This window comes from Oncorhynchus mykiss, chromosome 20 (genome assembly GCF_057628025.1).
Source record: "Oncorhynchus mykiss isolate SJ-2025 chromosome 20, ASM5762802v1, whole genome shotgun sequence".
NCBI classification, from domain to species: domain Eukaryota; kingdom Metazoa; phylum Chordata; class Actinopteri; order Salmoniformes; family Salmonidae; genus Oncorhynchus; species Oncorhynchus mykiss.
In genome coordinates, this window is record NC_143041.1 from 15,513,639 (window position 1) to 15,538,050 (window position 24,412).

The following is a 24,412-nucleotide window of genomic DNA, read 5'->3' on the forward strand; positions in this document are numbered from 1 at the left end:
TGAGTACCACTCTCCATATTTTCCAAATTTTAAATGATAAACATTCAACATTGGCCATGCAAGAGCTTTCATTGTTTGCTTATATGCCCCCTTTATTTATCCTACCAGTTCTGACTTGGTGTACAGGTAGAACACTGTATGAACGGCCCATGTTCTGAATTCTGTCGCTGTACATTTCAAAAGTCCTAAACAAATAGTTATATTGACCATGTCCATCCTTAAAGGCAGTAAATGAGGCTGAATGAACTGTTTTGCTGCCAGATAAGGCTCCGCTGACAGCCAGCTGTAGCAGTGGTAAGATGTTGGGACTGCTGTTGGGCCAGCTTTATGTAGACCATTTGTGGTCACCGTTTGTCACCATTATAGTGCAATTAATGTATTGTTTAGTGTTCTGTAGTGGCTTTGCTGGCATGCATCCCACTTTAAAAAAATATCATATTACATGCTACTGGTGGAGACATATCGTAGGCTACAATATGAGGAGAAATGATAGTCCTAAAAATGCTTTCCAGTTTCACGGACTCACCCAATGATGCACAGCTCACTTGCTGGTGATGGCCTATGCGCTCGTGCCAAAAGCCTATGTCTCTCATGTTTTACTTTGTAAAACAATATTTGGAAGTTGATCAAATATTTTGGTAGACTGTGTTTTACCTCGATTTGTATTTTAAATATTGTGAAAGCCCTGTTTGGTCTGCATGCTGTTTTTTCAGTAATGCTTTGAACACACCGACAATGTTATTGCGCAAAATAGTACGCAGCATCAAAGTTCAACATTCACCTTCTGCTACCATTTCTGTCAAGCCCTCCACTCATACAGTTTGACGCATATGTTAGATAAATCCAATGTATGCACCACACCGAACCACTGGCTCGCCTGGTTCACCAACTACTTCTCTGATAGAGCTCAGTGTGTCAAATCGGAGGGCCTGTTGTCCGGACCTCTGGCAGTCTCTATGGGGGTGCCACAGGGTTCAATTCTCGGGCCGACTCTCTTCTCTGTATACATCAATGATGTTGCTCTTGCTGCTGGTGATTCTCTGATTCACCTATACGCAGACGACACCATTCTGTATACTTCTGGCCCTTCTTTGGACACTGTGTTAACTAACCTCCAGACGAGCTTCAATGCCATACAACTCTCCTTCTGTGGCCTCCAACTGCTTTTAAACGCAAATAAAACTAAATGCATGCTATTCAACCGATCATTGCCCGCACCTGCCCGCACTTTGGACGGCTCTGACTTAGAATACGTGGATAACTACAAATACCTAGGTGTCTGGCTAGACTGTAAACTCTCCTTCCAGACTCACATTAATAAGCATTTCCAATCAAAAATTAAATGTAGAATCGGCTTCCTATTTCGCAACAAAGCTTCCTTCACTCATGCTGCCAAACATACCCTCGTAAAACTGACCATCCTACCGATCCTTGACTTCGGCGATGTCATCTATAAAATAGCCTCCAACACTCTACTCAGCAAACTGGATGTAGTCTATCACAGTGCCATCCATTTTGCCACCAAAGCCCCATACACTACTCACCACTGCAACCTATACGCTCTCGTTGGCTGGCCCTCGCTTCATACTCGTCGCCAAACCCACTGGCTACAGGTTATCTACAAGTCTGCACTATCTCAGCTCGCTGGTCACCATAGCAGCACCCACTCGTAGCACGCGCTCCAGCGTGTATATCTTACTGGTCACCCCCAAAGCCAATTCGTCCTTTGGTCGCCTTTCCTTCCAGTTCTCTGCTGCCACTGACTGGAACGAACTGCAAAAATCACAGAAGCTGGAGATTCCCATCTCCCTCACTAGCTTTAAGAACCAGCTGTCAGAGCAGATCACAGATCACTGCTCCTGTTCATAGCCCATCTGTATACAGCCCATCTATCTACCTCATCCCCATACTGTATTTATTTATTTTTCTCCTTTTGCACCACAGTATCTCTACTTGCACATCCATATTTTGCACATCTACCATTCCAGTGTTTAATTGCCATATTGTAATTACTTCGCCACCATGGCCTATTTATTGCCTTAACTCCCTTATTTGACTCCCTTATTTTTTCTTTTTTTTCCTTACTGGTTTATTGACTGTATGTTTTGTTCATTCCAGGTGTAACTGTGTTTTTGTATGTGTCGAACTGCTGTGCTTTATCTTGGCCAGGTCGCAGTTGCAAATGAGAACTTGTTCTCAACTAGCTTACCTGGTTAAATAAAGGTGAAATAAAAAATAAAATAAAAAAACTGCCCTCCGAATTCATATTTATTATATCAATAGGCCCGTGAGAGTTGCAGGGTCATGTCTATCAGAGCAGAGAGGGAGAGAGATCATAAAAAGTGAATCTCATTCTAGTTATGTGAGCGATAGCTACTGGCTCTTCTCACACAGCCACGGCCACGTGTTGGCCAGCCCAACCCAAATCAACTCTTAGAATATTAGGCCCAGGCTGAAAATCTACTTTTTCACATAGTTGTTTTGTGTGGGCAGGAGAATGAACGAATAGGCAACTTGAATGAACTTCGCTTTTGTAAAAATGTGTACATTGCAAAAAGTAATCCGTTTTTGTGCCGAAAATCTCCCCCCTGCCAGAATCCCCCCCCCCCCCCCCCCCCCCTTCACGTTCTTCATTGCCGCGTCCGCCCGCACCCGGCGAGATGTCGCCCGTACCTAAATCCGCTACTGAATTTTGTATTAGTCTATAAATAAATCTCTTTGCCAAAATTCGTCATCCCTCCCATGTCTTATTCGACTAGTATTTTTGAAAGTGTAAGGATAATAATTCAGCCATAACTGTTCTGAAATGTTTATTGCTTGCCAACATTTTACTCCCTCCTCTATGTTTAATATAACACACATACATTAATTATTAATTTCAGTGAAGTTTGTTCTATAGAAAGTATTTGACTGATGTGTACCACAGAAAGTATTTGACTCTAGCCACAAAATTAATGAAATTGGAGGGGGGGGGGGGGGGGGAGATTTTCGGCACAAAACCGGCCAAATAGGTTCAAGAATAAAAGTCCAAAATGGAAAGGTGAAGGATCATGTTCTGGATTGATGTGTCTCAAATGAAGCACTGCTAATCTACATTGGATTTGCTTACCAAGAATACAGTGAATGTTCCTGAGCAGCCGAGTTTGTTTTTTTCCTACTTGAAAATCTGTGGCAAGACCTGAAAATTATTGTCTAGCAATGATCAACAACCAATTTGACACGAGCTTGAAGATCTTTAAAATTGGCAAGTGTTGCACAATTCAGGTGTGGAAAGCACTTAGAAACGTACTCAGAAAGACGCACAGCGGTAATCGCTGCCAAAGGTGCTTCTACAAAGTATTGACTCAGAGGTGTGGAATACTTATGTAAATTTGAAATTTCTGTATTTCACTTTAAATACATTTGCAAACATTTCTAAAAACATGTTTTCACTTTTGTCATTATAGGTTATTGTGTGTAGATGGATGAGGAAAAAAAACATATTTAATCCATATTGAATTCAGGCTGTGGCACAACCAAATGTGGAATAAGTCAAGGGGTCTGAATACTTTCTGAAGGCACTGTATGAATGTCCAGAGCTGAGCCACTCTTGATGTATGAATTGAATGACTCATTGCAGAGGTGCGAGAGAGTGATCAGTTTGGTTAAAGTAAGGATTAATGGTAAGGATTCAGGTGTGTCCGTGTGTGGGTGGATGTATGTATGTATTGTGACAGATCAGGGGGTTTGGTCAAGATGTTTACATAGATCAGACACAGACAGAGTATGATTAGCTCGGTTTCAAGGGTGTTTATTAAATAATAAATCAAAAAAGAAAAGAACAGGTCTCCCTCATGAGACCCTCTCCGGGATACCGTCTCCTGGGCTCCGAGTCATCCTGTCGGGCACACAAACTCAACTTCCTCGGGTAACCGAATCCAACCACATGGAAGTCACCTCACTTCCCCTAGTCCTCTCCATGTGTGCTGCCCTTCTGGCAGCTTTATGGGCCTCGCACAGCTGGTGAGCAATCCGCCCTTGATTACTCACCAGCTCCCAATCAGACCCAATTAGTCCTGTCCGGAGAGCCCGTCGAGACCTGGCACGTCCAGCAGATGGAGCCCCCGCCTCGTGATGTATACTCCATCTGTTACCAGGCCTCGACGAGTCTCCCCTGGTGGCTGACCTGCTGTACGCCACAGTATGTATGTATGTATGTGTGTGTGTGTGTGTGAGAGAGAGTGTGTGTGTCTGTATCTGTGTACATTAACAGGGTTGGGGAGTAACCGACCGATGTTTCCAGCAAATTATTGTAATCAGATTACAGATACTTTAGAAAAACTAGATGATTACTTGTTGGATTACTTTTAAAATAAAAAGACATTCTGACACCTTTCTGTTTTCTCAGCGATATTCTATTCAAGCATTGAAATGTTCTACTTTCGGATTGTTCCACCTGAGCGAGTCTGACAAGTCAGCGACCACTATGATGACACACGTCTTCTAACGCTTCTGAGGTGGAAAGTATTCCCAAAATAACTACGTAATCAGATTACATTACTGAGTTTGAGTAATCCAAATCCTACATTACTGATTTTGGACAGGTAACAAGTAACTGTAACGGATTATACTTTGGAAATGTCAGCAATAATGTGTGTGTGTGCGCATGCACGTTAATGTGTGTGTGTGTGTGCGCATGCTCGTTAATGTGTGTGTGTGTGTGTGTGTGCATTACCCGGCCCCATCATAAGGTGTTAGACTTTCCCAGGGACAGATGATCTCCTTCACCTGCCCTCCCCCTCTCAATGCCCCCATCTCTCCACCTCATCCTCAGAGTCAACGGGGGTAGATACGACACTCTGGAGGGATGTCCACCTTGATCTGGAAAAAAACTGAAGGAAAGTGGAGAGGAAAGAGGGATGAGGGACTGAAGGGATGAGGATCTATAAAGGTGTGTGGGAGCTTACTCTTCTGTGACTCACTTGGCAATGCGCCTGGGCTGGGCTGCTCCATGCTGATAGGCTGAACGCGGCTGCTTGTCCCGAAGAGGGCAGGACATTTTGGCGTAATGCTGGGGAATACTGTGGAGGGAGTACAGCCCCCTCTCAACAGACGGCCCAATGAGAGAGCCATACGTGAACGAGAAGAGACAGCAGTCCCCCGGCTCTCAATGTCGACCTCTCCCCCCTCCACCCCACCTCCCCCCGTTCCCTCCCACCTACGTTCTGAGGCGGGGGTGCTATCTATGGTTACGCTGATGGGTGAAGAGCAGGCGGGGGTGTTGGGGAGGCAGAGAGGGAAAGGGGGTGAGGTGGAAGAAGAAGGGGGGCCAGAGTAGACCGCCAGGTGGGGTATGGGTGCCGTGAAGTGACACAGATGTAGGGGTTAAAGGTCAGAGTTCAGACTTAGGGTCAAGGGGGAAAGATCACTGAGAGGTCATACTAATACACCACACACTGAACACTGGTATAAATGAAGGCAGCATGGACTGGTCTGGCCCTCGGACAGAAAATACTGTGAGTTATCTGTTATGGCATTATGGACTAATTGACAGAGATGGGCACAGTGACTGGATGACACAGTGAAGATGAGATGACAGACAGACATGTGCTGGACATAGACTCTTTATTGGATGGATGGTGCAGAAATGTAAGTTACAATAATGACATACAACATCCAGTATGTGTCATTCCACAAATAGGGCACCTTTAGGGTAGTGTAACTGTTTCCCCATCTCAAGAGGTCAAATGAAGAAAAATGACTATAAAAGTGAAAATTGACAAGGTTGACCGTGACAGGGTTGTCGATTTCATCTTAAATCATCCATAGCTCCCCTTGTGACAGTGTGTAACTGAAAGTAATCAGAAGTTTGTTGTGGGGAGGAGCAATTAAATACAAGCTTAAAGGTCCTATGCAGCCATTTTTAACTCATTATCAAATCACTCTTATTATGGTGGTGATTTGACAAAATTACAATCATGGTCTTGAATTGGACTCGCCGCCCATCCAGTCTTGGTCTTGAATCGTTCTCGCTTTAAGTGGTCTCGAACACAACACTGCTATATTTACAAAAGTATGGACAGCTCTTCAAATTTGTGGATTCGGCTATTTCAGCCACAGCCGTTGGTGACAGGTGTACAAAACCGAGCACACAGCCATGCAATCTCCATAGACAAACTTTGGCAGTAGAATGGCCTTACTGAAGAGCTCAGTGACTTTCAAAGTGGCACCGTCATAGGATGCCACCTTTCCAACAAGTCAGTTCGTCAAATTTCTGCCCTGCTAGAGCTGCCCAGGTCAACTGTAAGTACTGTTATTGTGACGTGGAAACATCTAGGAGCAACAACGGCTAAGCCGCAAAGTGGTAGGTCAAACAAGCTCACAGAACGGGACTGCCGAGTGCTGAGGTACGTGGCGCGTAAAAATAATCACTCACTATCGAGTTCCAAACTGCCTCTGGAAGCAACGTCAGCAACTGTCAGCAGCCGCACACAAGCCTAAGATCACCATGCGCAATGCCAAGCGTCGGCTGGAGTGGAGTAAAGCTCCCCGCCATTGGACTCTGGAGCAGTGGAAACAGGTTCTCTGGAGTGATGAATCACGCTTCACCATCTGGTAGTCCGACGAACTAATTTGGGTTTGGCGGATGCCGGGAGAACACTATCTGCGCCAATGCATAGTGCAAACTGTACAGTTTGGTGGATGAGGAATAATGGTCTGGGGCTGTTTTTCATGGTTCAGGCTAGGCCCCATAGTTGCAGTGAAGATACATCGTAATGCTACAGCATACAATGACATTCTAGATGATTCTGTGCTTCCAACTTTGTGGCAACAGTTTGGGGAAGGCCCTTTCCTGTTTCAGCATGACAATGCCCCAGTGCACAAAGTTAGGTCCAAGCAGAAATGGTTTGTTGAGATTGGTGTGGAAGAACTTGACTGGCCTGCACAGAGCCCTGACCTCAACCCCATCGAACACCTTTGGGATGAATTGGAACGCAAACTGCGATTCAGGCCACTTTACAGTGCCTTGCGAAAGTATTCGGCCCCCTTGAACTTTGCGACCTTTTGCCACATTTCAGGCTTCAAACATAAAGATATAAAACTGTATTTTTTTTGTGAAGAATCAACAACAAGTGGAACACAAACATGAAGTGGAACGACATTTATTGGATATTTCAAACTTTTTTAACAAATCAAAAACTGAAGATTTGGGCGTGCAAAATTATTCAGCCCCCTTAAGTTAATACTTTGTAGCGCCACCTTTTGCTGCGATTACAGCTGTAAGTCGCTTGGGGTATGTCTCTATCAGTTTTGCACATCGAGAGACTCAAATTTTTTCCCATTCCTCCTTGCAAAACAGCTCGAGCTCAGTGAGGTTGGATGGAGAGCATTTGTGAACAGCAGTTTTCAGTTCTTTCCACAGATTCTCGATTGGATTCAGGTCTGGACTTTGACTTGGCCATTCTAACACCTGGATATGTTTATTTTTGAACCATTCCATTGTAGATTTTGCTTTATGTTTTGGATCATTGTCTTGTTGGAAGACAAATCTCCGTCCCAGTCTCAGGTCTTTTGCAGACTCCATCAGGTTTTCTTCCAGAATGGTCCTGTATTTGGCTCCATCCATCTTCCCATCAATTTTAACCATCTTCCCTGTCCCTGCTGAAGAAAAGCAGGCCCAAACCATGATGTTGCCACCACCATGTTTGACAGTGGGGATGGTGTGTTCAGCTGTGTTGCTTTTACGCCAAACATAACGTTTTGCATTGTTGCCAAAAAGTTCAATTTTGGTTTCATCTGACCAGAGCACCTTCTTCCACATGTTTGGTGTGTCTCCCAGGTGGCTTGTGGCAAACTTTAAACACACTTTTTATGGATATCTTTAAGAAATGGCTTTCTTCTTGCCACTCTTCCATAAAGGCCAGATTTGTGCAATATACGACTGATTATTGTCCTATGGACAGAGTCTCCCACCTCAGCTGTAGATCTCTGCAGTTCATCCAGAGTGATCATGGGCCTCTTGGCTGCATCTCTGATCAGTCTTCTCCTTGTATGAGCTGAAAGTTTAGAGGGACGGCCAGGTCTTGGTAGATTTGCAGTGGTCTGATACTCCTTCCATTTCAATATTATCGCTTGCACAGTGCTCCTTGGGATGTTTAAAGCTTGGGAAATATTTTTGTATCCAAATCCTGCTTTAAACTTCTTCACAACAGTATCTCGGACCTGCCTGGTGTGTTCCTTGTTCTTCATGATGCTCTCTGCGCTTTTAACGGACCTCTGAGACTATCACAGTGCAGGTGCATTTATACGGAGACTTGATTACACACAGGTGGATTGTATTTATCATCATTAGTCATTTAGGTCAACATTGGATCATTCAGAGATCCTCACTGAACCTCTGGAGAGAGTTTGCTGCACTGAAAGTAAAGGGGCTGAATAATTTTGCACGCCCAATTTTTCAGTTTTTGATTTGTTAAAAAAGTTTGAAATATCCAATAAATGTCGTTCCACTTTATGATTGTGTCCCACTTGTTGTTGATTCTTCACAAAAAAATACAGTTTTATATCTTTATGTTTGAAGCCTGAAATGTGGCAAAAGGTCGCAAAGTTCAAGGGGGCTGAATACTTTCGCAAGGCACTGTAGGTCATGTCGTGTAAGTCAGAACGTAGATGTATGTGATCCAACTGTTAAATGGAATGTTTTATCAAAATGTACACACATAATGCATGAGGGACATAAAAGGCACTCTATTGGTGGAACGACACAGATGTGTCCCTATAGGTAGAACATGCTGATGACAGGTGAGAGAAAAGAGATACAGGTGAGACAGGTGATACTGCTCAGTGAGTGAGGCATACCATCAAGACTAAAACACTTAATAACATGAAACATTCAATGGTTTTAAACCCTTGTGTCTGTGGTAGTATTGCGTTCTAATGACAGTCAGACTGATAGACATAACTGCTCTTCCAGCTGTTTTGTCTGATGTATGTATGCTACACTGGCCATGGCAGCATACAGTTGATAGAAATTCAAAATAGTACATTTTATTTCAAATGCTCACTATTTGTCAACTTTGCTGTACTCCAAACTATATGTAAAAGGTAGCAACTACATTGCTTAGCTTTCAGCTGGTGTGTATTCTGTGTATTCTCTGTGTGTGTGTGTGTGTGTGTGTGTGTGTGTGTGTGTGTGTGTGTGTGTGTGTGTGTGTGTGTGTGTGTGTGTGTGTGTGTGTGTGTGTGTGTGTGTGTGTGTAAGTGGTTGCTTGTGTTTATGCTTATAGAAGTGTGTGTATTCATGTCTATGCATGTGAGTGTGTCTATGGTCTATTTCTTGGACGGGGGCACCTCCTTGCCCTTGTTGCTGAGTTTGCTCATGACCTGTGTGATGTCCACAGGGCCACTGGTGGCCATCCTGGCTCTCTCCTCCTGCTCCAGCTGGCGGACGATGATGGGACTGATGCTGGGTCGACGCTTCCTCGCATTGGCCTCCAACTGGGGCACACTGGAAAAGGGATGGGGGAGGGAGAGAGTTGAGGAGGGTGAGAGAGCGTTATTCATGTCCTTACATTTACACACTAATTATCTCTTAGAGAGAGAGGGGAAAGAGGTGTTGAGGGAGATACCGTAAAACTTTAGTTAATAGCCTGTGAGTTTATTTGTAACACGTGCCTCGAGGCAGGCTTCAATTTGAGCCAGGCATCTATTTCCTTAATGCACATAGTTTTTGCTCATTTGCATATTTAATTGTTTAATTTCAGCATTTCAATCCATTTCTTCATTTCCTGCACTAATGTATTATCGTTTACACACTGTGTCACATTTCTTTTGTCTTAAGTATGCCTCAAATAAAAAATAATAACTTTTCCTTGACAGAATAATTATTCTCATCTTTGACTGCGCATTTTCGACAGTTATTACTTTTCACCACTAGAGGGTGATCGGCCAATTTCTGGGGTAAGGAATCCAGAAGTTGTTGACTGTTTTTGTGCTTTCCAGTTAGCAAGCAGATCTCAGCTGTTAGCAGCCAATGGCTAGTATTTTCTTACTGGCAATAAAAACAGATGTTTACATAATTGTTATTACTGAATTATTTAATGTAACAAATGAAACATCAAGCCTCATAAACAATTCATAGTAATTAATGGAAACCTCAAACAATTCATTTAGACACAGCGTTTATTTGAAACAGGCGGCTATTTGAGACTCTGCGTTTAATTTAAGTTTTACAGTAGTCACACCAGTGCAGACAATATGTTCCACTGTACTGATCACACTCTCTCTCACACACATAGCACTGACCTGAACATGTGTTGGTCAGGACAGATGGCCCTCTTCTGAGTGTCCTTAAACACTGGAGACTTCAGGTACCGCCCGAAAGAATCCTATAACACACACACACACACACACACACACACACACACACACTTAGATACCTCCTGTACAAGTATTGAACGTTTTACTCCAAAATAAGTCACATCATGGCAGCCATGTTACATCATGGTAGCCATTTTGTGTATGATTTTCCAGTTACAGCAGACAGAGGGCCTGTACTATTAGTGTGGTGAAACTGACCTTCTTCATCAGCATGAAGATGTGTGTCTGAGCTGCATCCAGTACGTATCTGTGAGGGTGTTTCAACCCTTTAACTGTTACCTCCATGGTCTTCCCATCAATGTTGATCCACCGGGGGGCGCCACGCGTCAGGAAAGTCCTAACCAGAGACATGGTTAATGTGTGTGTGTGTGCTGGTATTACGGTTGCTGTCCTTTCAGACACTGAAGGCCTATAGGACCTGTCACACACTGAAGGCCTATAGGACCTGTCACACACTGAAGGTCCTATAGGTTCACCACTGTACTAACCTGTCACACACTGAAGGCCTATAGGACCTGTCACACACTGAAGACCTATAGGACCTGTCACACACTGAAGGTCCTATAGGTTCACCACTGTACTAACCTGTCACACACTGAAGGCCTATAGGACCTGTCACACACTGAAGACCTATAGGACCTGTCACACACTGAAGGTCCTATAGTTTCACCACTGTACTAACCTGTCACACACTGAAGACCTATAGGTTCACCACTGTACTAACCTGTCACACACTGAAGGTCCTATAGTTTCACCACTGTACTAATCTGTCTATAATAGATATAAAGACTGTTCAGATAATGTATTAATGTCTCAAAAAAGGAGTATATTCTGTATATTTGGCCTGGCGAAGTGGTTTTATGCGCTGACTGAATGGAAGCTGATAAGTTTTACTCCGCTGGTCTCAGCTGGTCTCGGGAAGAAATGACGAGTCCTCACTGTCCGAGACCGAGTCAAGACCGAGTCCAAATGTATCCGACACGGAGACAAGACCGAGACACTCAATATGTGGTCTCGAGACCTGACTCAAGACCAGTCACGAGTACTACAACACTGCTGTGTTGTATGTTCATCCTGTCTGCAAACTAAACCTATGGGGCGATAAAACGTGTACTTGAACTTGCGTTGCACATAGACAGATATATTATCAGAAACACTATTCCTGTACTGTGACTGCTGACAGGTGAATATATCTCCAGGTGAGATGATGTGTTTCTCTGCAGGGAGGAGCTCTGGCCTTTCACGACTGGACAGACAGGCTACTAACGAAGCATCATGGGTAGAGAGTGATGCATCCTGGGTAGTCTCATGGGGGGCAGTGGGGTTGGGGGACTAGCTTATTCCTGCCTTATACCAATCACAAACCAAAACAACATAACCTCAAATCATACCGTGCACATGACTTAATGTTTTGTCTGTCCGTAGCCAGGGACCGTCAGTGCAATGGACTACATATGGTAGACCCAAACACAGAGGTGGTAACAGCTCAGTCCCAAGTGTGTGGGGTTATGGTTCTCTTTACTTGTAGACCTGCTGGGCCTTGTCATTCATGGTAGCGGCTGTTCCCCACTTCAGATCCTCACATGCCTCCCAGAACGCCAGGTTCTCACCTGCCAATAAATCAATCCATTAACTAATCAATCAACCAGCCACTCAAACTTTAGTTGTATAATGTCAATCCCCTAAAAGAACAATCAGAGGCACCTTGAAAAGACCCAGACTGTTGGGTGTAAAATGGGACATGCCTGCCTAAAATCATGTAAAACATTTTTTATTTAACCATGTTAGTCTCGTTGAGATAAGATTCCATTTTTCAAGAAATGGACGAAAACATAATATCATAACACCATTGTTGCAATGTTTTCCCAATGTTGCCGTAACGCTGTAGCAACGTACCGCTGAACTCCTTCTTGAGGAAGAGTCTGAAGTCATCTCTGCCTCGAGGGTCAGAGAGCAGCTCCCCAAAACTGAAGGTCCACCTCTCCACACGCATCTTGGTAGGAATTCCCACACTGACACACACACACATATGAACGTCCACGTTTTGATATCAGTTCAAATAATACATTCTACAACGACAGGTAGGACAGGGATAGTAAGCTGGACAGTTAGGGATCAGACTCACTTTGCCATGTTGAGAAACCAGTAGGTGACATCATCAGTTACCCAGGGGTTGCTAGGGAGACAGGGGGCTAGGAAAGGGTCGTGCTTATTATAGGTGACAGAGTACTTCACAAGACTGGAGAAAAGAGAAAACAAACACAAGAAACAACTGCCATGTTGGAGAGAATGGAGAATTATGCTTTTTAGCACCTAGATGATCACCATTCATCGCATGGTGATCCTATAGGATTTCAGCTTTTAACCCTAGGTGTGATGGATTGTCAAACGTGGTGACATCTAAACTATAGTGACATACGCTCCGATAGACACAGATGACTTGACCCTCGGCCTCATGATGGACTGCTGCGTAAAAATCATCTACAGGAAACAGGGGGAAAGGAATATTCATCAACACAGCCAAAAGGAAGGAGGAACTGTTCATATGTACATTTAGGGTAAATGTTATATGCTAATTATTTTAGGATGTTAAAAGTTGTTTCTCACAATTCTTCTGAAGAAGTCTGAAGTTTGTTTCTGGGAAATAAAACAATGATTTGGTAATATATAACAGCAGAATGGACAGCTGCAGTAAACTTTGCATTCATTGTGCGCGTCTGTCTGTGTGTGTAGAAGTATTCTTCAAAGTTACGACTGTAAGAGAGGCATTGAAGAAAACCTGCAGACAGAAAAAGAGAGGGGGGAAAAATAATATTGATGAATTCAAACAGAAATAAAACTAAATCTGTGATGTGATTGGCTAACAGAGGGAACAGGTGTGATGTGATTGGTTAACAGAGACTACAGTCATGGGGAAGGGGGGGTGGCAGGAAGAGGGGTATGTACCTGTATTTAGTGTCAGATTACCAAGGTAGAAATCCTCTTATCAAATATAAGCAGATTGAATACCACCTTGTCCTTGCTAGGTCACACAGACAATGATACTGTGGCTACAATATACCCCACATGAGCAGGCTAATCCACACACACATACACACACAAACAGCGGGACTAACCTGTTACCTCCTCTGTGTTGGGGTCTACCATGCGTTCAAGTCCGTAGTCCATTGCACTGACGGTCCCTGGCTACAGACAGACAGACAAAACATTAAGTAATGTGCACGGTATGATTCAATATTTTCATGTTTTGGTTTGTGATTGATATCAGACAGAGGAATAAGCTAGGCCGCCAACCCCACTGCACCCCCATGAGACTACCCAGGATGCATCACTCTCTACCCATGATGCTTCGTTAGTAGCCTGTCTGTCCAGTCGTGAAAGGCCAGAGCTCCTGCCTGCAGAGAAACACATCATCTCACCTGGAGATATATTCACCTGTCAGCAGTCACAGTACAGGAATAGTGTTTCTGATAATATATCTGTCTACATGGAACGCAGGTTCAAGTTATCGCCCCATAGTGACCTTGTGTGTAATTAAACACCTGCAGCTTTTCTTCTGTCATTACTTGTTGCCCTAGAATACTAAATATCCCTTGCTCATCAGAAAATGGCATACATCGATAGAGTTAATACTTCAAATCGATCTTTAAAGTTCTCTCTTTCATCTCTGCTTCTCTTGCATAGCAAAGACGTTAAGGAACCCGGGAGAAAATGCAATAACTCAACCCTTTTTTTTGGACCAAACAACATCAGTTTTACTGGTTTTACGGGAATTAAAACGACTTCGGCTTGGATGCATATTTTATGTGGTTGAATACTATCGGCCTTTATGACGCTGATAAAGATAGCGTCTTTACAGGCGGTCCCTATCGCGCACTCATATTCTCTCAAGATGCTGAAAGAAATAAATCCTATTTCTCCACTCCTGTTCCCGAGTCAAAATGTACATTTGGTGTATCATTTTACTGCAAGAAATGCTTAATTCTGAGGTAGTGAAATATTACATTAGAGGTTGTAGAACTGCAGTCAGCGTCCAGATTTCAGTTACTATTCCATTTAACCCATCTGAACAGCACATTTCCCTTGACGTGCCCCGTCTTGTGACTGTCAAATTTGTACAGCACCTCACAATCATCACACATAACATCTTTCGTAAACAATAGGCTACTGTTCTGGCCCTCCCTTCTCTTTATTTTCAGCTCTCCATTTCAAAGCTTTTTTCATATTGAATTCAACTCCGATATTGTCCTTTTTGCCTCAGTGGATCAACGTTAACTTATTCTGCCCAAGATCCCAAAAGCATTTGGCAATTGGCGTGTATTTGTTTCACTACAGATAAGACCTAAAGCTTAGGCTTACACACTAATGTCAGATAAAAAAAAAATGATTAAAGAAAAACCTCAATGTAGCCTATAGATATTAATTGCAAAATAATGATATATTTATTACATTTTAAAGCAGCTTTTTCTCTTTATTCAACCTGCCTGCCACCCTCCCGCACTTAATCCACACAATATTTCATGACCCTAAACCCGCAGATATAAACGCGGAGGCATTGGGTTATGAGTCAACCCACACATCACTAGTGTGTGTGTCTCACCGGAGGTCTGTGTACCACCCAGTAGGCTCTCTCCTGGCAGTCAAACACCACGCGATCCGGCTTTTTCCTCTCCTTCCCCGCCCTGCACACAGACATACACAAAACAGTCAAATTTTCCAAGTACCGGTACACAGTCTGTCTGTGGATGAATGTATGACAGTGCAGTCTATTTCTGCCAGACTAACCTGTACTGTTCTTTAGCCTGCATCACAATGAAGTCCCACTTATGATTCATCCACTTGTGAAGACTGTTATACTGCACCTGAAGACAACAGAGTAGTGTGTTACTACTTCCACATTAGATAGATGTGTGTGCCTGCATGCACGTGTGAGTGTCTCTCACCTGTTCATACAGCGCCAGTACTCCTCTCTTGCGGATGTTCCTCTTAGCCAGGTATATTGCTGAGAAATAAACATGATTTTCATTTTATTTTGTCATTTTTTTGACTTAAACTTGTTTTTCAATGTAGATGACCTAACAATAAAGAAAACTTTAACTCTGTTTTGTCTTGTTCTGTGTGCATCTCACCATAGTCTGTGTCCTCTACAGGCCACTGCTGGGCTGGCCAGAAGTATGGTGTCTGAGAAAAGACAAAAAGCACAGAGGTTTGGCATAGAGTTAGGCGTAAGGGGGTTGGTTAAGCTTAAGATTCATGAGGTGTTGTCATTATTACCTGAAAGCGGTAGAGAGACGCGTCTGGTTTGATGACTAGTCGCTTATGATCCTGGAGGGGGTAGATGTACCCAAATGCCACCAACATGGTGCCCAGAGCCCACGCCTCTACACAGACAGAGAGAGGGGGAAGAAGAAGAGAAAGGGAGAGAAAAAGAGAAAAGGGGTGGGTGTTCAGGAACCATAATACTAGGCAGCTCTGTGTGTGTGTGTGTGTGTGTGTGTGTGTGTGCGAAGCGTGTGTGTGTGTGTGTGTGTGCGTGTGTGTGCGTGTGTGTGTGTGTGTGTGCGAAGCGTGTGTGTGTGTGTGTGTGTGTGTGTGTGTGTGTGTGCGTGCGTGCGTGTGTGTGCGAAGCGTGTGTGTGTGTGTGTGTGTGTGTGTGTGTGTGTGTGTGTGTGTGTGTGCGCAAAGCGTGTGTGTGTGTGTGTGTGTCTGTGTGTGTGTGTGTGTGTGTGTGTGTGTGTGTGTGTGTGTGTGTGCGTGCGTGCGTACCTTCTGCTCCTATACTGTAGCAGTTGGTCAGCCATGCCACAATGTCCTCACCTGGAGAAGGTGACAACAAACAGCTATTGTAGAGATATAACATCACATGTATGACATCAAGACTCATTGGTTTAACTGTCACGTGTGCTCCCTCTCCGGCCTCTAGGTCACCAGTCTGCTTCCCCAGTTGTCATTGTGTCTGTATTTGTTTCAGGTCAGTGCGCTGTCGGTGTTGCGTGTTTGTTTCATTTATTAAATGTATTCCCTCCCTGAACTTGCTTCCCGACTCTCAGCGCACATCGTTACAGTAACTCTGAAATCAAAAGGGGCAGTGGAGAGGAGAGAGGGGTGATATATAAATGCCAGATGCCTGCCTCAGAGAAACAACTGCCAACTAAATTTCTCTATAGGGATACTGGAAATTATTCCAGTAAGCTATTTAATTCAAGTGAGAATGCCCTCGAAGCCACTTTTTGGAGGATATATTGGCATGCGTGTTAGGCCCAAGACGACGTCGAGCACTGGCAAACTGTGCCAATATATCCTTCAAACACCGGCTGTGTGGCCATTATCACTTTTATACAACAGGTTACCAACATATTCAAATAATGATTGACATACAGCATTTTCATGAAAAACATTATTTTCATTCTTCCAAGAGATAGTCCCGGCCCACCCGTTGTATAATCTATGCTATGCTACGCTATTCTATGTTTTACCAATCCCAGACGACATGCTGTTACAGTGTCTGTAATCAAGGATGATTTTACCAGAAACAAACCAAGCTGAAGTTGTATAATTAAAACTCAAGAGTGTACAGTAGGTTCTTTAGCCATCTCTCTCTCATCTTTCTCTCCTTAATGCTCTTCCTCCTACTCTGACTACCTCCCTGTCTCCCTATGCCCCCCCCCCCTCTCTCCTTCTCGACCAGAGGTTGTCAAGGCGATATAATCTTGAGCTCAAGACTTGGGGAAAAAAGGTCCTGTGGTCTGTAGGAGTTACCTAACCTATGGCAGCCACTATCTGAGAGTCTTTTTCTGTTTTCTTCTTTGTGTGGGTTTACCTGTGATAGCGTGAGGTATAGTAGTGCTAACCAGTCTCTGGGGTTGTGACTTGACTCCAGTCTTTGGATCCTGCATCTCCAGCATCACAGACTCCACCTTGCAGACAGCAGGAAAACAGGTCATAAAGACAACAGACATTCACCACTACAGAGGCGGGGTCACTGAGACAACGGGTTGTCAAGAAAACAGGTTACCATGACAACAGGACAGGAAGTCAACAGGATACTATGATAGTGAGACAGGTCAGATCCATATGCATAGAATTACATCTATAGAATCCTATTACTTTTCAATAGAACTATTACTATTAAAGGGACATTTCACCCTGGGGGAATCCAGTCTCGTTTTCATCATGTCTGGGGCATTCCTAGGACAGTGAGATGTGTTTCACACATAATTGCCCAAAAGGAAGGCAGGTCAGGGCTTCACGCACTGGATGATACACCTTATGACGGCTTCCGGTATATTGATGGAGGGAGTACATGTCGGCGGAATCAGATTCTGTACCACTTACATCAAAATACAGAACAATACACAGTTTAACCACCCCACTAACTGTATTAATCAGGGGGTTTGTTTGTAGTGATTGAGTAGGGAAACAGTTGCGGGAAAGGTTCTGACAGGTGGGCGTGTCTCTTAAAAGGAACTACACTGGACCTTGTGCAAACTGGAAACCGCATATCCTGGCTACAAGGCCCTCCCTTTGGCAAATCAGATCATGACTCCATTCTGCTCCTCCCTTCCCATAGGCAGAAACTCAACCAGGATGTACCCATGCTAAGGTCTATTCAACGCTGGTCTGACCAATCGGAATCCATGCGTCAAGATTGTTTTGATCACGCGGACAGGGATATGTTCCGGGTTGCCTCTGAGAATAACATTGACTTATACACTGACACGGTGACTGAGTTCATCAGGAAGTGTATAGGGGATGTTGTTCCCACTGTGACGATTAAAACCTACCCAAACCAAAAAACGTGGATAGATGGCAGGATTCACGCAAAACTGAAAGAGTGAACCACTGCATTTTACCATGGCATGGTGACTTGAAATATGGTCGAATACAAACAGTCCAGTTATGCACTCCATAAAGCAGGCAAAATGTCAGTACAGAGACAAAGTGGAGTTTGCATACCGCCACAATAGATCCACAGATCGCCATTGCATTGTACACTGCCCTATCCCATCTGGACAAGAGGAATACTTATGTAAGAATGCTGTTCATTGACTACAGCTCAGCCTTCAACGCCATAGTACCCTCCAAAATCATCATTAAGCTTGGGGCCCTGGGTCTGAACCCAGCCCTGTGTAACTGGGTCCTGGACTTCCTGACGGGTCACCCCAGGTGGTCAAGGTAGGCAACAACACCTCCACTACACTAATCCTCAACACAGGGACCCCACAAGGGTGCGTGCTCAGCCCCCTCCTGTACTCCCTGTTCACCCATGACCATGTGGCCACACACACCTCCAACTCAATCATCAGGTTTGCAGACGATACAACAATGGTAGGCCGGATTACCAACAACGACAAGACAGAGGTGAGGGCCCTGGTGGAGTGGTGCCAGGAAAATAACCTCTCCCTCAACGTCAACAAAACGAAGGAGCTGATCATGGACTTCAGTTGACAGCAGAGGGAGCACGCCCCCATCAGTGCCTCTTCAACCTCAGGAGGGTGAAGAAATAAAGACCCTTACAAACTTTTACAGATGCACCATTTGGAGTATCCTGTCGGGCTGTATCACCGACCTGGTACGGCAACTGCACCGCAGGGCTCTCCATAGGGTGGTACGGTCTGCCCAACACATCACCTGGGGCACACTGCCTCCCCTCCAGGACATCTACAGCACCCGGTGTCACAGGAAGACCAAGAAGATCATTAAGGACCTCAGCCACCCGAGCCACGTCCTGTTCACCCCGCTATCATCTAGAAGGCGAGGTCAGTACAGGTGCATCAAAGCTGGGACCAAGACAGAAAAACAGCTTCTCTCACAAGGCTATCAGACTATTAAATAGCCATCACTAGCCAGCCTCCCCCCAGTACCCTGCCCTGAACTTAGTCACTGTCACTAGCCGGCTACCACCCAGCTATTCAACCCTTCACCTTAGAGGCTGCTGCCCTATGTACATAGACATGGAACACTGGTCACTTCAATATAGTTTACATATTGTTTTACCCAGTTCATATGTATACTGTATTCTAGTCAAGGCCATCCTATTCAACTATTGCTGCACATATACTATTATATCCTAAGTATTCTTCAGATATACGATATATTCTATCCACATACTGTCCATAATGGCTGTATATCCCATCACATATATGCATACATACATACATACATACATACATACATACATACATACTGTCACGTTCTGACCTCTATTTCCTTTGTTTTGTATGTAGTTAGTATGGTCAGGGCGTGAGTTGGGTGGGCAGTCTTTGTTTGTTTTTCTATGATTTGGGTATTTCTATGTTTCGGCCTAGTATGGTTCTCAATCAGAGGCAGGTGTCATTAGTTGTCTCTGATTGAGAATCATACTTAGGTAGCCTGGGTGTCACTGTGTGTTTGTGGGTGATTGTTCCTGTCACTGTGTTTGTTGTCACAGGATAGGACTGTTTTGCGTTTTCACATTTCTTGTTTTTGTTAGTTTGTTCATGTGTAGTTATTTATTAAAACATGAATCAAAACAACCACGCTGCGCTTTGGTCCGCCTCTCGTACAGACGAACGTCATTACAGAATCACCCACCCCAACAGGACCAAGCGGCGTGGTAACGGGCAACGGCAAGAGGAGCAGCAGGAGAAGCAACAGAGGCAGCAGCAACAGGAGCAGCGGCAGCAGCAGTGGGAGAGGCTGCACTATTTGGAGAAATGGACATGGGAGGAGATTCTAGACGGGAAAGGACCCTGGGCAGAGCCAGGAGAATATTGCCGCCCCAAGGCTGAGCTGGAGGCAGCAAAAGCAGAGAGGCGGCATTATGAGGAACTAGCACGGCAGAGCGGATGGAAGCCCGAGAGTCAGCCCCAAAAATTTATTGGGGGGGGGCTAACAGGGAGTATGGCTACGCCAGGTAGAGGAGACCTGAGCCAACTTCCTGTGGTTACCGGGGGGCTAGAGAGACCGGGCAGGCACCGTGTTATGCGGTGGAGCGCACGGTGTCCCCAGTGCGGGTGCACAGCCCGGTGCGGTACATTCCAGCTCCGCGTATCGGCCGGGCTAGAGTGGGCATCGAGCCAAGTGCCATGAAGCCGGCTCTACGCATCTGGTCTCCAGTGCGTCTCCTTGGGCCGGCTTACATGGCACCAGCCTTACGCACGGTGTCCCCGGTTCGCCTGCATAGCCCAGTGCGGGCTATTCCACCTCGCCGCACTGGCAGGGCGACCGGGACCATTCAACCGGGTAAGGTTGGGCAGGCTCGGTGCTCAAGAGCTCCAGTGCGCCTGCACGGCCCGGTCTATCCGTCACCACCTCCACGCACCAGCCCTCCGGTGGCAGCCCCCCATACCAGGCTGTCTCTCCGGCCCATCCTTACAGGGGCTCCCTCCTCTCCAGCGCTGCCGGAGTCTCCCGCCTCTCCGGCGCTACCAGAGCCTTCCTCCTGTCCAGCGCTGCCGGAGTCTCCCGCCTGTTCGGCGCTACGAGAGCTACTCAGTCCGGCGCTTCCAGAGCCTTCCTCCTCTCCAGCGCCGCCAGTGCCGCCCGTCTGCCCAGTGCCGCCCGTCTGCCCAGCACCGCCAGTGCCGCCCGTCTGCCCAGCGCCGCCAGTGCCGCCCGTCTGCCAGGAGCCGCCAGTGCCGCCCGTCTGCCAGGAGCCGCCAGTGCCGCCCGTCTGCCAGGAGCCGCCAGTGCCGCCCGTCTGCCAGGAGCCGCCAGTGCCGCCAGTCAGCCAGGGGCCGCCAGTGCCGCCAGTCAGCCAGGGGCCGCCAGTGCCGCCAGTCAGCCAGGGGCCGCCAGTGCCGCCAGTCAGCCAGGGGCCGCCAGTGCCGCCAGTCAGCCAGGGGCCGCCAGTGCCGCCAGTCAGCCAGGGGCCGTCAGTGCCGCCAGTCAGCCAGGGGCCGCCAGTCAGCCAGGGAGGGTCAGTGCAGCCAGTCAGCCAGGGGCCGCCAGTGCCGCCAGTCAGCCAGGGGCCGCCAGTCAGCCAAGGGCCGCCAGTGTCGCCAGTCAGCCAGGGGCCGCCAGTGCCGCCAGTCAGCCAGGGGCCGCCAGTGTCGCCAGTCAGCCAGGGGCCGCCAGTGCCGCCAGTCAGCCAGGGGCCGCCAGTAAGCCAGGGGCCGCCAGTGCCGCCAGTCAGCCAGGGGCCGCCCGAGCAGCTGCCCCTCTGTCCAGAGCAGCTGCCGCCCCTCTGTCCCGAGCTGCTATCGCCCCTCTGTCCCAAGCTGCTGCCGCCCCTCTGTCCCGAGCAGCTGCCCATCTGTCCCGAGCAGCTGCCGCCCCTCTGTCCCGAGCAGCTGCCGCCCCTCTGTCCCGAGCAGCTGCCACTCTGTCCCGAGCAGTTGTCCCTCTGTCCCGAGCAGCTGCTTCACCTCTGTCCCGAGCTGCCCCTCTGTCCAGTGGGGTCATTGAGAAGGGTGGCCATGGTGAGAAAGCCACGGAGGCGGACAATAAGGCGGACTAAGACAATGGTGAAGTGGGGTCCGCGTCCCGCGCCAGAGCTGCCACCGCGGACAGACGCCCACCCAGACCCTCCCCTATAGTTCAAGGTTTTGCGGCCGGAGTCCGCACCTTTGGGGGGGGGGGGTACTGTCACGTTCTGACCTCTATTTCCTTTGTTTTGTATGTAGTTAGTATGGTCAGGGCGTGAGTTGGGTGGGCAGTCTATGTTTGTTTTTCTATGATTTGGGTATTTCTATGTTTCGGCCTAGTATGGTTCTCAATCAGAGGCAGGTGTCATTAGTTGTCTCTGATTGAGAATCATACTTAGGTAGCCTGGGTGTCACTGTGTGTTTGTGGGTGATTGTTCCTGTCACTGTGTTTGTTGTCACAGGATAGGACTGTTTTGCGTTTTCACATTTCTTGTTTTTGTTAGTTTGTTCATGTGTAGTTATTTATTAAAACATGAATCAAAACAACCACGCTGCGCTTTGGTCCGCCTCTCGTACAGACGAACGTCATTACACATACATACATAAATACATACACACACACACATACACACACATACATACATACATACATATATTCAGTATCAGTCAAAAGTTTGGACACACCTACTCATTCAAGGGTTTTTCTTTATTTTACTATTTTCTACATTGTATAATAATAGTGAAGACATCAAAACTATGAAATAACACATATGAAATCAGGTAGTAACCCAAAAAGTTTTGCCGGCCTTCAACTTCGTCTCGGGTCAAACATCCATGCCAATATATCCTCCCAACACCGGCTTCTCGGGAATTATCACTTAATTGTACTCCGGACTCCGACACTGCTCGACCTAATATAGTCGGAGGTTAACATACACCTTAGCCAAATACATTTAAACTCAGTTTTTCACAATTCCTGACATTTAATTCTAGTAAAAATTCCCAGTCTTAGGTCGGTTAGGATCATCACTTTTATTTTAAGAATGTGAAATGTCAGAATAATAGTCCCATGGTGTTTAATAGTCCCTCATAGTCCCATGGTGTTTATACTTGAATACTATTGTTTGTACAGATGAACGTGGTACCTTCAGGAGTTTGGAAATTGCTCCCAAGGATGAACCAGAGTTTTAATGACTCCAACTTAAGTGTATGTAAACTTCCGACTTCAACTGTATCTATATTTCTTAATTCCATTCTTTTACTTTTAGATTTATATGTATTGTTGTGTATTGTTAGATAATACTCCACTGCTAGGAACAAGCATTTCGCTAAACCCGCAATAAACATCTACTAAATATGTGTATGCGTCTAATACAATTGTATTTGATTTGCTGGTTGCAAGGACACACTCAAGAAACACCCACATCATACCACACCCCCAAGTCAACTCATGTTTGGTTTATGTCATGGCCACCAGCATTTCTTGAGGAGCAAGCCAGAAAACGAGGCCAAATCAGCGGGTGCAGTTCCCCATTAAGTTACACAGAGAACCCAGTTTTAGTAGCCTGTTGGTAACAGAAGCTGGCACAACAAGCATGGTCCCAGCTGGGAATGCAACAAGAGTTTGTCCTGTCCAGTAGGGTTAGTACAAATGGGTTGGATTATCTGCTGGCTGCTGGAGGTGCTAATACTAATCACACAATAGTAGATCAGATAATACTGATCACACACTCGGTGACCTCATCACTGAGTAGCAATACAATGGTAGAGAGAACACAGTGTCAGTCAAAGCCAAAGCTACAGTACAAGTTTGTGAAATGCTGTTCACGGAAGTAATGTACTTACACTTTGCACATTGAGGATAGGTGGTCTCATTTTACGGCATAGGCTAGCTCTCTCACACTCTTATTGACACCTGTGAAACAACTAAACATGACTAGCTGGTTAACTGTAAATATAGACAGGCTTTCCTGGGAAGGATGTTTTGTGATATGTGGCAACAAATCCATAACAGCTGAGTTTAAAAAAAATGGCTGTAGGAGAATATGGCATGTTATGATTTTTTGTTCTTGTAATCATTATGTATTATTATCATATAGGTGCACTGGGTCGACAACCCGGATAATAATACAAAACATCAGACTCCACTGCCCAGCGTGTGATGAACGAATAGTCGATATTTATTTTGATGACTAAATGTAGCAACACACTGTAGCCTAGATGTCTGCATCTGCCCTGTAGCATAACGATCTCTGATTGGGCTAACCTACCTACCTTTTTGAGACATGCCATCCTCGGACGGAACCTCTGTCCATGATCCCGTACGTTTCTGATGGTCATGTTGTCTGCCTTCCTCCCCTATTATTCACTATGATAACGGCTACACTCTGAATGAATGTAGCCTAATATTTCTCCAGCCAAAGGAAAGACGCTAGATGCGAAGGAATATGCGAGTAGGTTATCAATACAATGACCAGCATGCATCGATAGGGATGGAGAGGGAGATCGTATTAGCCAATCGGGGCACGGTTCTATATTCCCACCAGTGAACCGTCTGTCTGCCATAGCCTGCTATATGAAGTAAGGTAACCGATATGCTCTGCATTTATGCAACTGTGTGGTGTGACCACAAGGTGGGGACATTGGATCATACAACTCAGAGCCTAAATGATTCATGATCAAGTCATGATTGTAATTTGACAGTG

General features: G+C 45.7%; 1 protein-coding gene across 1 annotated transcript; it reads right to left on the reverse strand.

Annotated features, from left to right (window-relative positions):
* Positions 1–4,614: 4,614 nt before the first annotated feature.
* On the reverse strand, positions 4,615–24,289 carry LOC110498739 (regulator of G protein signaling 9). Its single transcript, XM_036955732.2, is given in 18 exon segments — positions 4,615–5,355; positions 9,364–9,487; positions 10,285–10,367; positions 10,558–10,696; positions 11,882–11,969; positions 12,256–12,371; positions 12,485–12,598; positions 12,779–12,840; positions 12,967–12,996; positions 13,483–13,545; positions 14,960–15,041; positions 15,145–15,221; positions 15,303–15,361; positions 15,489–15,540; positions 15,634–15,740; positions 16,126–16,176; positions 17,180–17,276; positions 23,982–24,289. Coding segments are annotated over 18 exon segments (2,055 nt in total). The 5' UTR covers positions 24,048–24,289; the 3' UTR covers positions 4,615–4,710.
* Positions 24,290–24,412: the final 123 nt, after the last annotated feature.